Source organism: Pristis pectinata, chromosome 19 (assembly GCF_009764475.1).
Source record: "Pristis pectinata isolate sPriPec2 chromosome 19, sPriPec2.1.pri, whole genome shotgun sequence".
Lineage (NCBI taxonomy): Eukaryota > Metazoa > Chordata > Chondrichthyes > Rhinopristiformes > Pristidae > Pristis > Pristis pectinata.
The window spans coordinates 26,830,409-26,845,040 of NC_067423.1; the positions used below are offsets into that span (position 1 = coordinate 26,830,409).

A 14,632-nucleotide genomic window follows, 5' to 3' on the forward strand; every position below is an offset into this window, starting at 1 on the left:
CTTTTCTCAGCCATGAAGACCATTTGCTTTTTATTGATTCCAAGTTAATAAGGGTGGCTAGTTTTGTACATGTAATCAACATGTAAGCAGTACAACTTTTCTTCTGCTTGGCAGCTTATCACTTAAGTTCAATAAATAAACTGAGAGTTGGGTATCCACTTTCAGGTGGTAATGGCTATGAGAACATTGTAAAAAGGTTTGTTGTTAACTAGTAGAAAGGGTCTATATATTCCAGTTAATACTGCACTTCATTTGAATCCATCAAAAGTAATTCACCCTCTGTAACATGCCTTATTGTGTGACTCCTATTGGGATGCATTATTTGATAAGGATGCCATGGCATCCATTTATTATGCTTCAAAAAAGTCCCGTGCTGCAAAAATGTACAGAAGAGAAATGGAAATATTTATATCCATTTTATTGCATAGCGACAAGTGTGCAAAATAAATAGAAGCCTAGATTTTTCATAAATCTGTATTGGTTTCAAAGGAGTAATTCACCCAGTGACAATCAGTACAAAAGATTAGAAATTAGAATTTTCATGATGTTTTGTGCAAGTTTATAAAGTCATCTATCACAAAACTGGTAATGCTTCCAAAATGCAACAATGGTCATGGCTGAGTTTGTGTTAATTCCAAACCTTCAAGATGGCTCTTAAAAATAAGTTTTTTTTAGGTGTAAAAGCATTAATTGGCAAACTTAAAAGGTTTTTTCACAAAAATAGACATTTTTACAAGTCTCCAAATCATCATCTGTGAATAAACAGATAAAATTGACTTTTAAAATTACACAGAACCATTAGGCCATTGGTAGGCACTGGTCAGCTTCTTTTTTGATGGCATTACTAATTGTCATTTTTAAAGTAAAATTTATCTTTTCATTCACAGGTGGTGAATTAGAAACTTGTAAAAAAAAAATTGCTTATGGGGATTGTGTACACTAACCCTGACCTGGTGCAGGATCAGAGAATCCATTTATCCCAATGGAGAAGAATGACTACAAGAGATCTAGGTAGATTAAAGACCATTACTATTATTTTTAATTGTGTTTGTTTAAATATTTACAACAAGTTCTTCAAGTGTTCTTAATGAATGAGAACAGTATGTTCAAACTCAGTTGGCTAATACAAGGACATGCAAAACGCAGAAGCATAAATGTGGAAGCCAGTGTGAATGAGGTGTTATCTTGGACGGTTTGAACTCTGATTTATAAAAGCAACAAAGGATAAAGTCACTGATTCAAACTGATCGAATGGTAATGATGAGCCTTGCTTTTCTCAGCTGGGGAATTGAGAATTCCAGGCTGATTGAAGGACTCAACCTGCAGACTCATCTGTTAAATCAGTCTGCCTGTTTTCAGTTCCCCAATGTAATACAAGCACTTCATCATTACTCAAAGGCAAAGGGAAGCCTTGGGGGGATTATTATCGGTTTAAAATGCTCCTCCAGCTGTCTCTTAAGCAAACATACGCAGACCCAGACACAATGCCTTTCAGCAAAGATGCTTGAATTACATGGTCAGATTGGAAAAGAGATGTCACCACTTTCATCCTTGGCTGTTCCAGGAACACACAGTGCTGGTGTAACCTTTGAATCCTGGACAACCTAACTTTAATCAGAATCGCAATTTAACAGGTCTGAAGACCAATAAGGACTCTGTGAACCATAGAATAAATGTGCATTGAAGGGCACAGCTGTTACTTTGCCATTAGAAAGCTTTCTGCAGATTGGTGGTTCTGCATTAGCTTCATTAATCTTAACTGGTCCCACGTTTAGCAAACTGCAATGTGCACTTTAAGAATATTTTAAGCCATTGTCTTGATTCAGTTCTGGTTCAAGATTAATTGAATCTTGTCATGGATTGACGCTATAAACATTGACACAAAAGGATATGAGCATTGTGCTACTGCTAAAATGTTAGTGCAAATCTCAAATCCGGGTTTGACCTAGCTGCAGAGCAGGTACCCTGGGACTCCCTCAAGGTACTCCCACACTTCTTCAGTTTGGTTAAACATGGAAACATCCTGTTGTTGATTTCTTTTTCCTGTAGAGAAGAACCCCTTGAACATTGCACAGTATTTTTCCTAAGATGTCTAGTAAGTGGGATTCCTTGAGATAACTTCTTATGGATCAGAATCTGTGGTCAGCAGCAAAACACCAGGGAAATAACTTCTGGATCTAGTGGGGGGATATTCACCTGCTCCAATGTCTGTTGCTGTCATGTACCTGTTCAAAAGCTTCCTTACACCCAACAGTTGTGAATCATGGCTAGCTAAATGACCAATCGCAAAGAATTCACACGGAATGGGAATCATGTAGCATTTTAATTAAGTTTTTTAAACATCATACATAGAGCCAAATAAAGAATGGAATGGGCACATATGATTAAAGAAAAAGTTGAAATATCAAAGAAATTTGATAGTCTTATTTTGAATCTTACATTTTTTTTGAAATATTTAGGTTAGAAAATTACAATATACATACAAAAAAATCCACCTTTCAAAGACCAGACAGTTTACCAGTCAGTAACTGCAGCTTAGCGCACCTCTTGATCCTTGTATAACCAAACATTATATTTTCAGAGTATTTTGCAGTGGGTATACTTTTTGTTGTTCATTTGTTGGATGTGGACAATGCTGGTATTTATTGTCCACATGAAAAGTCAACTACTTGCATGTGTCTGCTGTCATAAGAACCGGAAGTTTCCTTCTCTGAGCTAGATGATTTTTTTTAAAACACAATCTCGGAGTTTCATGGTCATCATTATTGAAATGAGATTACTTAATTACATATTCAAATTTCTCATTTGCATTGTTGGGATTTGAACTCAATCAACAATCCAGGCATCTGAATGCTAATCGAGAAAACTGACCATTCTGCCACCCAGTTCAAGTGATTTCATCTTGCCTTTGCAAGAGAAGACTGCAAATAGCAAAACCCTGTAAACATGTGCTGGATCATTGACAGTGTTGAACTAAATGTGTGTGAAAATCCTGATATTGATGTCAGTTGTGTGGAGTAATGATAGGTGACATTGGTAGTTTCACCATAATTACAACTGCAAAATCTAAGCCACTGAGGTTTCTAACAAGGGAGACAATTTGTTGCATATATCTAGCCACATTCAGAGCTCTATCTTGCACAAGGCAGATAAAGATTGAGTGCAGCAAGTAAAATAAGAAATGTACTGCTTGTCTGGAACTTCTGCCTTCATGTTTTAGCCTTGCACAAGCAGCTGCAGTGTGAATAAACTGCCAACAGAAGAATAGAGAAGAAAATGTGAACTGCAAACCTTATAACCTTTGTGAAATGTCTTTATTGGAGATTACAATGAAGAATGTAACCCAAGTGATAAAACAGCTCTTTATAAGATAATAAGAAATTTGAGCAGGAGTAGGTCATGTGGTCCTTCAAACCTGCTACACAAGGTCAATAAAGTTACTCTGCTCTGAACTTGTACATGCTTGATAAATATTGGAATTGAGCATGTAGCGAATTTCAACATACATCTGGACATGAGCATTATGACTGTTTAGTGCAAAAGGTATTTATGGACTATGTATATTTAAGACAGAACTAGGTGATAGTTTTGAAGAGAAAATATTCCTTCTCGACATGTTTTGTCAGTGTTGTTAAAGGGAAGATGTGGAAGGTGTAGTTTACAAGATATCATGACACTTGTGATATCTTTGATATCTGCAACTTTTCACAATGGAACATGATATTTTTAGTAAAGCAAAGAACAATATACATTTTAGTGAGCATTTTTATTTTCACGGATTTAACATTTATCAAGATTTTTTTAAATGTGTTACATAGGTCAAAATTGCTCTCTTTAAAAGATAAGGAAATTTTTAATGCTTACCAGTCCAACAAATTAGACCAATAGGATTATTATAGTGAACCAAAATGCATTAAGCTGAAATAAGTTTTAAAAAGTTTCAATGCTTAAGAATTTGAAATCGTCCATCAAACTACAAATAAGTTAGTGTGATTTGTGATAGTGTTGAATATAATAAAAATACTGGGCACTCTAATGCTTCCTGTTATATTTATATAATATGCTTGCAGTTATTCTGGCATTTTACTTATATTGTTAGAATCATGTGATTTATTCTTTAATTGCATGGATCAAACTTTAAAAGTATGCCATAAGGATGGTGCAATTCCTCCCTTCCATTTAGATTGAACCATTTTCTTACTGTATGGCAATGGTAGAAACCTATAAATTCATACCCTAGTTTTGGAGCTAGATCATAGCATCCAGTGTGATTACATGACTACCATCCACATGTTCCAAGAAAGATCAGTGGAGGCAGAGTTTGACAATGTGTTTTGCTGTTTGACTTCGGTAACTGTAATCATAACCTGGATTTGATTTGAACTCCATCCATGTAAAATATGGCCATATCATTTTTGTTCAGTATATTTACGATTCAGGGCCACTCATATAATGCATGAAAGTCTAGTCCTGGTATTGGTCATTGATGAGGTTTTTGTTCAGGGTGTTTTCATTGTTCCACTGCTCCTTAATATTCAATGAGGTACATCATTGTGGTCTCTTTGTTGTGATCTTGGCATGCCTTTCCACCTTGATCTGTTGTGTTTACAATTGAAGTGGCTGCCTTCTAATATTGAGGAGCAATATCTAACAATGCTGAGAGCCAGCCAATAGCCATTGTCTACAGTGCTCTGGTAATTGTTACATCTGTAGCATCTCAGCAAAGTGGCAATCTAGCCACAAAAAGCACAACGCTCCATACCTGAGTACATCTAGGCCAAAGCAAGTCTTTGCTCCTGCATCCCATGGGTTTCTGAGGAGACTTAGTCACATCTTTCATTTTTGCCTAATTTTCAAAAAATGAATAACTGGTGTAACCATGCTCTTATGCACTTCACAAAGTCTACATGTTCAATCTTTCCCCCATAGAACTGACATCCAGTTTCTAGGCAGCAGCTTTTTATTGATTGGGCTGTAATTTCCAGTAGTATCACTCAATTCCTCTAAGAACATTTTTTTTTTGTGGCGCTAGCTAAGCTAATGGTGGCCACCTGTGCAACTAACCCTATGATGCCAGTGGATGTAAACTTGGCTGAAGAATGATTGAGCCACAGCTGATCGTTATGGGAGCCTATCATTAACTACATGCTAATCCACCAAATTAGAAAAAGGATCATCTGTTGGAAATCTTTGTTGAGATAAGGCATTGGTATCAGGAAATCCTTGGAAATTTAAACTTCAACCCCTATTATAATATTGTACTGTAGGGGGAGGGAAATTGAAGAAAATGCCCAGGTCATTCTCCAGTGCTGTAAAGTTTCTTTGATAAAGTTGTGATGGATAAGACCTGGTCACAGGGATCGAGAGATCTGTTTGCTTATTGGAGGGTTTCTCTAATAATAGGAGAGAGATGGATAAGAAATGACCTTTCCATTCATTTAGCTGTAGTGGATAACAATGAGATTAATCAAAGGTTAGCAGGGCTGTTGTAATCCTGATTTTAGCAGGGCTACAATCTTGGTCCATTTCCATTCCTTGGGCACTCTTTTGTTTTAGTAAAAACCTTGGCAAGTCATGCATGGCCTTTCACACTGAAGTCTTCAAAAAATCAGGGTAAATATACTCCAATGTGGTGATAGATTTGTTACTTTTGATGACAGGTGTTGCATCTATTTCCTTGATGCTTGATGGGGAGGAAAGGTCCTAAGGGTTATTTAAGAGGTTGTCAAAGCACTTCCTGATCACCTCCATTCTCTGCTTCTTCCAGATTCAAAGAGTATGGAAACAGGCCCAACTTGTCCATCCTGACCAAGACGCCTATCTATGCTAAATCTATTTGATATTTATTTGCAGCATTGGGCTTGTATCCCTCTAAATCTTTCCTATCCATGTATCCATACAAATGTCTTTTAAATGTTGTAATTGTACCTGCTCTAGCAGCTTGTTCCATATACTGACTGCCTCTGTGTGGAAAAACCTGCCCCTTAGATCCCCTTTGAATCTTTCCCCTCTCACCTTAAACCTATGCCTGCTAGTTTTAGACCCCCTTATCCTCGGAAAAAAAAACTGTGACTATCTACCATATCTATGCTTTTCATGATTTTATAAACCTCCACAAGGTCACTCCTCAGCCTCCTTCGCTTCAAGAAAAACAGCCTTGGCCTACACATTCTGGAAAACATCCTGAAGAATCACATCCTTCAATGCGTCTCTCATTTCCTTTCCTCTGTTCAGCCAGTGTGATTAGAAAACTCATTTAGAATCGAGTGACTCTAACATTACATTTACAATGATCGTTCTACCGCATTTGTGTGAGATTTTCATCAATGGTAGGTGGTGAAGTGGCAGAGTGGACCTTCCGCCTGTCTTAAGTAGCTGGCATTATGCCTGGAGAATTTTCAACAATAAGGTCAATTTAAGCATTTTCTGCCACTGCTGGGCAATTTACTGTTGACACTTGGGAACTCATCACTGAGGAATGTGAGATATTGGCAATGCTACAAGTGCCTGAAGCTGTTTAAATGGTGGAACAAGCAAGCAAGTCTTTCTCTCTTGGATGCCCTGTGTACATAGAGTGTGTTATATCCAGAATTGCTGGCGCAGTGAAAAAAATGGCAGCTACATAAAAGACATTGATTCACTTAATTACCTACTACTGTGCAATAGAAATAACATTTTCATCCTTCCATCAGTGATAGAGTTAAAGTTCACTATGTTTTTATTAAATTAAAATCCTTGATTTTTTTGAGACCAAAGTTTCTATACCCAAAATAGAATTCTCATCGAACACCAATTGTCCATTGTATTTCTATGGCAACATCTCATTTCTCAGTGCTTAGTGCAAATCTTTTAACAGTGTTAAAACGCTGCATCCATACAAGTCAACACTGTTGTCAAAAACCATGATTGAGAAAATCGTGATCCGATAATTCTTATGTCCGTCTGGCAGTGGCCTGCAGCACACAACTCACTGCAAGTCGAGAGATCACTGTGAGAGCAAGTTATTTTCAAGGGGCAGGCCATAACCAGGGGATATCTTTGACAGCCACTTGTGTTTGGCTGTGAAGTTCACGAGGAACATTTGCATTTGTGTGACACTAGCAGCACCTCTCTCCATCCTCTGGGCAAAGGGACTGATTTATGCAGTAAAGTTTAACAAAAATAACTCTTCAGGGTTGTGAACTTAATCCCACTAGTAAATCTCCCATTGTCTCTTGTGGAATCAGATATACTTACATTCACCTGCTGTACATGGGCCAAAGGAATTCTATGTCACAATGGAGTTTGAGGACAAAGAACAGCAAATGTGTGAATCCCATCCCCAGTGTCAACCATCAACTATTGTTTGCCTTGTACATTGCAGTTTTTCTGAACTTTATAGGTTGTTCATGATGGTGAAGAACAGCAGGAATCTTAATAAATTTCCTAGATGTTTTGCACCATTGTTATAACAGTTATCACACTATGTTGATTATTGGAAAAGGTTGAAAAAACTGAGATCATTGTCACATAGGATTCTTCCAGCACAAACTCTTATTTGGCCAAGTCGTCACTTTTCATGAACTGCTCCATCGTAGGTGATTTTCCTCTAACGTGCTAGGCACAAGGTAAATGATAAAAGATTTTAGGTGTATGAGGCTTTGTGCTTCTTATTGTGCATTGCACTAAATTCTCCGGCACACAACAGAGATTGAAGCATGCAATTGCAATTAAAACCAAGTGCCTCACTTTCTTGGTCTATAATTGCAGAGACAATAGAATCTACAGTTGTAATGCTGCAGTTAATGTTTTCAGATCAGATCGGCAGGACAATGTTAAGCAATTTTTCTCTGAAACAGGGCCAGTAATAGGAATAGGAATATTGCGATAGATGCAATTTTTGGACAGCAGCCCAAAGAATCGAGAGTTGGCTGCTGGTTTGGCTGCCGCAGGGCCTTATGAATGTGTACCAGTGGTAACCGTCCATTCCCTACTTTTGGCTGCAAGCGTCTGTCAATGATAGTTTCTACAATGAGGGTTTATGGCAACTATTGGACTGACCCAATTGCTCCAGATAAAATGCATGACCAGGTCCCCTCAGCAGAATTCACTTCAGGTCTACTTTGCCCAACTCTCAAAAATCGACATGGTTAAGACAAAATCTGAGTAACTGTAGTCTTATTTAAAACTGATATTCATTCCATGCAGTTCCTGAACATGTTAACTGTTTCATATTCTCAACAATGAACTGCTTAAAAGTAATCAGTGTTTTGTCTTCCGACTGAATTCACTAATGTCGGATGGAAAATAAATGTACATGAAATGGAACAGCACCTGACTTATTTATCCAATTGGAATACAATTAGTTCCTGGTAATCAAAAATTCACTTCTCAACTCAGACAAACATCAGTGAAGCATAAGTAATTATAACCTAAACAAAACACTACAATAAGAATATATATCACAAATGTCAATCCAGAACAGTTATTTTTTTCCAACTATGTAGGTATTGGCTATCTTTGCTGCAAGATACACTAGATCATTTTTAATCTTCACAATTATAACAGAAATAATAAATCATATTAATTATTACAGTGTTTAAAAAACAATATATTTGAGCCAGTTGGTTGTTCAGGTTAAAGGGGCAATTGTATCTTGGGATGCTTTAAAATGTTCAACAATCAGTTTGTTTATCCACTGAAGTTACATTTTGATTTACTGACAATTCATATAATTTACTTTAAAATTTTCCTTGCCTGATGCTATCCCAGTTTTAAGCATGGGGTTGATTACACTAGCTTTGCATGCCCATTATATAAAGTCACATACTTGGTTAGTCTGTCGATCGGATCCCTGCCTTACCGTAGTTGTCTTTATTCGCCCACCTGGCTGTGTGCAGGTCCAGCCTGATTTATTCATTAACAAATTGCAGCCTTCTCCTTCCAAACAGGGAAGCATTTCACACCATTGCCTAGTCTTTACAATCCGTGCTGAAAGATAAAAGAAAAATATACATTAGTCCTCCGACATTCTACCTTATTATGAAAGACAGTCTAACTGAAATGATTAGATCTGGAAAATACAAACAAAGACACAAGAGATTCTGCAGATGCCGGAATCTGGAGAAACACACACAAAGTGCTGGAGGAACTCAGCAGGTCAGGCAGCATCTATGGAGGGAAATAAACAGTCAATGTTTCAGGTCGAGACCCTTCATCAGGACTGGAAAGGAAGAGGGCAGAAGCCAAAAAAACAAATTTGTTTCTTCAGAGCAAGTTACCCTCAGGATTTTTTTAGCCCTTTCATATCCTTTCCTATCATTATTAACATTTATTTCAAGGTAGTTTTTGAGAGGGAGAGGATAAGTATGGGATCTCTATTTGATGCTTTGCAAACATAAAGTGAGTCATTCTGAAAGGGTTCAACTAAATTCCTTAATCGCAACCTCAGAAGACCACCTATTAATTTTACTAAACCAACCATCATTATTAAAAGCCAAGAAAGTCTGCAAAATCAGTGCCAAGTTCTTGGAGTCAGGCTCATCAGGAACTATAAATATTGTGATGACCACAAACCTTTTAGAAAAATACATTACTGGATCCCCTGTGGATTGTCTACTATTAGCAGCAGAAAATAATGGCTTGGATTTCACACTGCAGTTGAGGGCTGAGGTGGTGGGATGGATAAGCAACGAGTCATCAATGCCTTTGAGATCATTGAGCCAGGTGCTTGACAAACTCCTCCTACCCCCATTTTCTCTCCCCATTATTCTGCTGCAATTCCATGACCCCCATTTGCAATGCAGGGCAAGCATTTCAAAGCAATTCCAATCCCAATGGGTTTATTCCAATATGAGGGGGAGAAATAAAATGTATGGTGCAGCCTTTAAATGGTTTAACCCAGTTAAAGGGAAACATCATTTTTCTGTATTAATGGCTGAAGCAGCTGCAGCTTGATGGAATATGAACAGTTGGCAGTACTCCAAACATCTTACATGTGTCTCTGGAGATTCACGTAGCATAAATTAGGGCCAGAAGCACATTTCTGTTGGACTCCGAGGGCAGGAGGCCCTTGATGGAGACTGAACACTTGTGAGAGGCCAGGGGCTCACAGTGTTACTACCAATCCCAAGAAATGTCATAAAAAAGAGGTTCAGTAACCTCATAGGGGTAGCCATGACAAGTCTAAGCACACACATCAATACACAGCTCAGCCATCTCACTACATAATACACAGCTAAGGCAACTCATTACATAATACGCAGTACAAGCACCTCAATACACAATGCATGGCTCAGGCACCTGATTATATAAAGCATAGCTTAGACATCTCATTGCACAATACACAGTTCAGGTATCTCAGTACACAATATGAAGCTCAGGCATCTTCTCACAACCTTTTTTCCTTCAGTAAATGGGTTACTGGGGAATATACTTCATCAAAGTGCTGCCTCAAGTAAGCTCTTCCACTCAAAATCATTGTCAATTTATTTACTGCCACCAAGTGCACTCCCAGTCTTCAAGGATATGATTTTTGGGGATTATACAATTCTCCATCTTGGGATGTGAGAGGTGTCAACGCATATCACTGGCTTCTCTTTCTCCACCCCCAATCCTCACACCACCCTCTTGTCTGCCCTCTCCCACTCCCTCCACCTGCCACACTCACAAAAGTGATTGTTTGCTGCCAGTGCCAAATATATGCAGTCAGGAGGAGGAACAGTTTCAGTCATGAAAACCCCTAGCTCAACTAAAATATACATTGACCTAGAAATCTTTTCATTGCCATGTAAGACTAAACCAGCATTGTGTCATGGGCCTACGCTTTTTGGGGAATGTTCACCTTGCTGCAAGGTTCTACTGTCCAACAGGCCTAAGGTGTTGCACATAAAATTGCTCTGCCATTGGGGTGATGGCGGGGTTGGAGGGGCCGAGGGGTTGCAGGAAGTTGAATGGAGAAGTCCAACTGGGGAAGTGGGATAGAATCAAGAGTTTCAGTTGAGGGGTGGTGCAAACTTGGGATCCAAAGAATTAGGTCACTGGAGAGTGGGTTATGATCACCTGCTGAGGAGGTTGTGGCATGGTCAATTATTAAGGATATTTGGGGTCATGATTGGATAGTGAGAGTTAGGGTTACACTTGTGGTGGTGTATGGTGGTAGGAGATTCAAAGGAGACCCGCAGTGAGTCTGCGTACAGAACCTAAAAGCGACCCATATGAAGGTGGCTCCAAAGGCCTAAGTCCATGGTCTTGGACCTGGTCGAACAGATGCCCTTCAAGTTTCACTGAAATTTCTCCAGTCATTTTAAATACCTGGATCCATTTGATTGTCGGGACCTTGGCATCACAGCTGCAGAGTCAAGGGTAACTTTTAGGATTGAGATGAGGAGAAATTTCCCCACTTAGAAGAAGGTAAATCTTTGGAATTCTCTATCCTAGAGGGCTCTGGAGGCTCAGTCATTGAGTTCATTAAAATAGATCTGTTTCTGGATATCAAAGGAATAAAGAAATATGGGGATAGAGCAGGAGGTAGAAGATGGGCCGCAATCTTGCTCAATGGTGGGGATGGCGCCAGGGGTCTACGCCTGCTTCTTATGTCTTTAAACTATGACCAGCCACACTGTCCGTGGGCTATGCATTTACAATGGACTTTTGTGAAGCTGAAGTTCCAAAATGTGCATCGTACGTTGTGGGGGCACTGTTACATATGTTTCCATAACCTCCATCTGTAGCATGCTGCTATGCTTTATGTCTTTGTATCTACTGCTGCCGCAAAACAACAAACTTCACGTCATATAAGACGGTGATAGCAAACCCGATTCTGATTCTGCACCAGGACCTGGAAGTAACTTGACAGCCTTCATGAAACATGTAAAGAAAACTATCAGTTTCCAGTAACATTCTGTCACTCAGTCCACATCAACAGAAAATCTGGGTCACTATGAATTGTAGACGAGCAGGTGCACTTTGAATTGTCACAAAAGTATCTTTGCAGCTCAGTGAATAACTGGCACTGATGTACAGGATAAGGCTACTAACCTGGGCATTAACAGAATGAAAGCTTTTTCAATAAATCCAGACTGCACTGACTTTTTTGGACAATGAATATTACATACAAGCTGTCAATCCATCACTCCTTGCAACTGTGAGCATCCTTGCAGTCTGTAGGAAGACTTGGATTTTTCTTTCCTCTCCAACTCTCCCACAGCCCTTCAATACTCAAATGTGACCCAAAACACTCTCAACATTTGATTGAACATTAACATCACCAGCAGCCAATCACAAACATCATCTCCCTAATGATCGAACACTTGAGAACCGAATTTTGTCCAACCAAATCCTCTCTCATCCCTTCTATCCTGTCCTCTCTCCACTATCTTCTCCTCCCCTCCTCTACACCTTCCACTACCATACCGTCTCCTCCCCTCACTACCTCTCCCTACCCCAGCTCACTACACTCCCTGCATGCTCTGGTTCTGTTCTGTCTTGTTTGTTGAGATCACAACAGAGTATCTTAACGATGAGGTGAAGTTTAAGGTTTTAGTGACGTTAATGGACAATTGACACACATCCGAGTAATAAGAATTTGGAAAGAAGGTTTAAAGGAAATGAACAATTGCTTTCAATATGCACTGACTTCGGAAACCAAGCCAACATATAAAAGCAAACCAAACAAAATTGTCCAATAATATAGTAGAAAACAGGGAACAGCGTGACACAAGATAGGACACAATTGTGTACTGGAGGGTTACAGAGTCTAAGGCTGCATACATCAAATGAGGCAACACTCAACAGATCCACTAGTGCACCTAATAATGCACTAAAGTCCTCGAAACTGTCACATTCCCAGAATATTACACTCAATGTCTGCACAGCTGCAGCAATGCCTGTTGATCTCCCTTCCTCCAGAGGTGGCAGTACAATCTTTCAAAATAATTACAGGATTCCCAATTATTTTCATTCGAATGAAGAAAAATTTCTGTTGGATCCAGAAGGAAAAATATGCAAAAATCTGCCAGAAGGCTTAAAAAAACTGCAGAGATGCTCAATATAAAACGTCCCAAAAACTGTGCCATTGTTATCCTTGCAGGTAAATGGCCACAATCAAATGGAGAAAATGGGTCAGGAAAATAAAAAAAAACTGATGGTCCAACAGAAAACTTGGAACCTGAGCCTCAGTCTCCTTGGCAGGGAATAGATCCCCCAGTATAAAAGTGAAAGGAAAAAGTCAAAGACAGAGCTGGGTAATTTCACTAGGGTATATTTACAATGTTGTGAGCTTATGCAGCTAACTTGTTTATGCTAGAAGCTTCACTTCACTTCCAGAATTGAATGTATTGTTTACTGAGAAAACAAATGACTCAGCTAAGCACTTTGGGGGAAAAAACTTTTTACAGCAATTTTATTGGCTCTGTTTCATATCACTTGATTTGGTCCTTTATGTGCTTAGCAGATCCTAATTAGTAGCTTTCATTACCAATCTTCCCATTTTAATTGGTATGTTGCAAACTTTTTCTGTTTTAGTTTGTTACAGGCTTCCTAACATAAAATCGCAGACATCAGGAGCCAAAGTAATAGATCAGTAAATTAGATATAAGATGGGATACAATTGTGTTCTGCGTAATTATGTTTCAGGAATCGTAAAGTTGCCCAAAGAGGAGGAACAACAAAAAAAACATCTATCCGAAGAGCTCTCCGGCACAGCTCACAGCAAGGACGTGGACCCAGAATTTCCTGCTAGGATGATATAACAATCTTTACCATTCATGCTGCTATATGTTGCCCATAGACCCTTGCCATCTCGTCAGTGAAGACTTCCACTACACTGGCTGTCGCTACAGTACAGCATCCTTTGTTGGGCATCCAAGAACAGGGGAAGCAACATTGAGACTCTCTGCTGGTACATTCTGAGCGCACTCGGGATGCCTGGTTCGAGGTGGATGATGCAGCTTCTGAAGCACGGGGGGGGGGCATATTCTACTGTCCAAAATCATTGATCCGGGGTTCTGACTGCACCATAGCACAAGGAGCCCAATATCCAGCAGTGAAGGGAGAGCTAGGTAGGTTTTTGGCAGCATGAAAACAGAGGTCTCAACCTTTCAAACAACAAGGATTCAAGCAGTGCCATGGAGAAGAGGCTAACGTTCTGACATTATTACATTCTGGGAGTCTGTGTGTGACAGCAACTGGGAGAAATTCCCAGGTCTGGTAGGACTGGAAGAGGTGTCTGCTTCTGGGATCAGAACCAAGGGAAGTGCCAGCGCAGAGAAGACTCCAGTGTATGGCATACATGGGCATAGAGATTTGGGAGGATTACCTGGGTTGTAGCAACTTTATGGAGAGTTCAAAGAAATGGTGACACCTTGCAATGTCAGGGAGATTTGAAAGCAATGCGATGGGAACCCCTTGTCTTCGACGGGACGGCGGACAACAAATTTTACACCAGTCTGTACAGAACCAGTTAACACTTGCCCAACACATACTCAGACAATCCATCTTGTCACAGACCAAAGCATAATACTTCAGGCATGTCCAAAACAAGCTTTTAGTGCTTTGTACATCTTACATTGCATTTTATAACTGATTAATGATTGCTATCAACAAATGCAGCAAAGGCACTGAAAACCAGCTTCAAAATAAGAATGGGTCTGAA

General features: G+C 39.3%; 1 protein-coding gene across 4 annotated transcripts in view; it reads right to left on the reverse strand.

The window, feature by feature from the left end:
• tafa5a (TAFA chemokine like family member 5a) overlaps positions 1–14,632 on the reverse strand; it is a 525,393-nt gene that overhangs the window by 86,692 nt on the left and 424,069 nt on the right. For all 4 annotated transcript variants that reach the window (XM_052034225.1, XM_052034224.1, XM_052034223.1 and 1 more), the window contains one exon: positions 8,843–8,970. In XM_052034225.1, the coding sequence (XP_051890185.1) occupies positions 8,843–8,970 (128 nt within the window). The remainder of the gene's footprint in view (positions 1–8,842; positions 8,971–14,632) is intronic.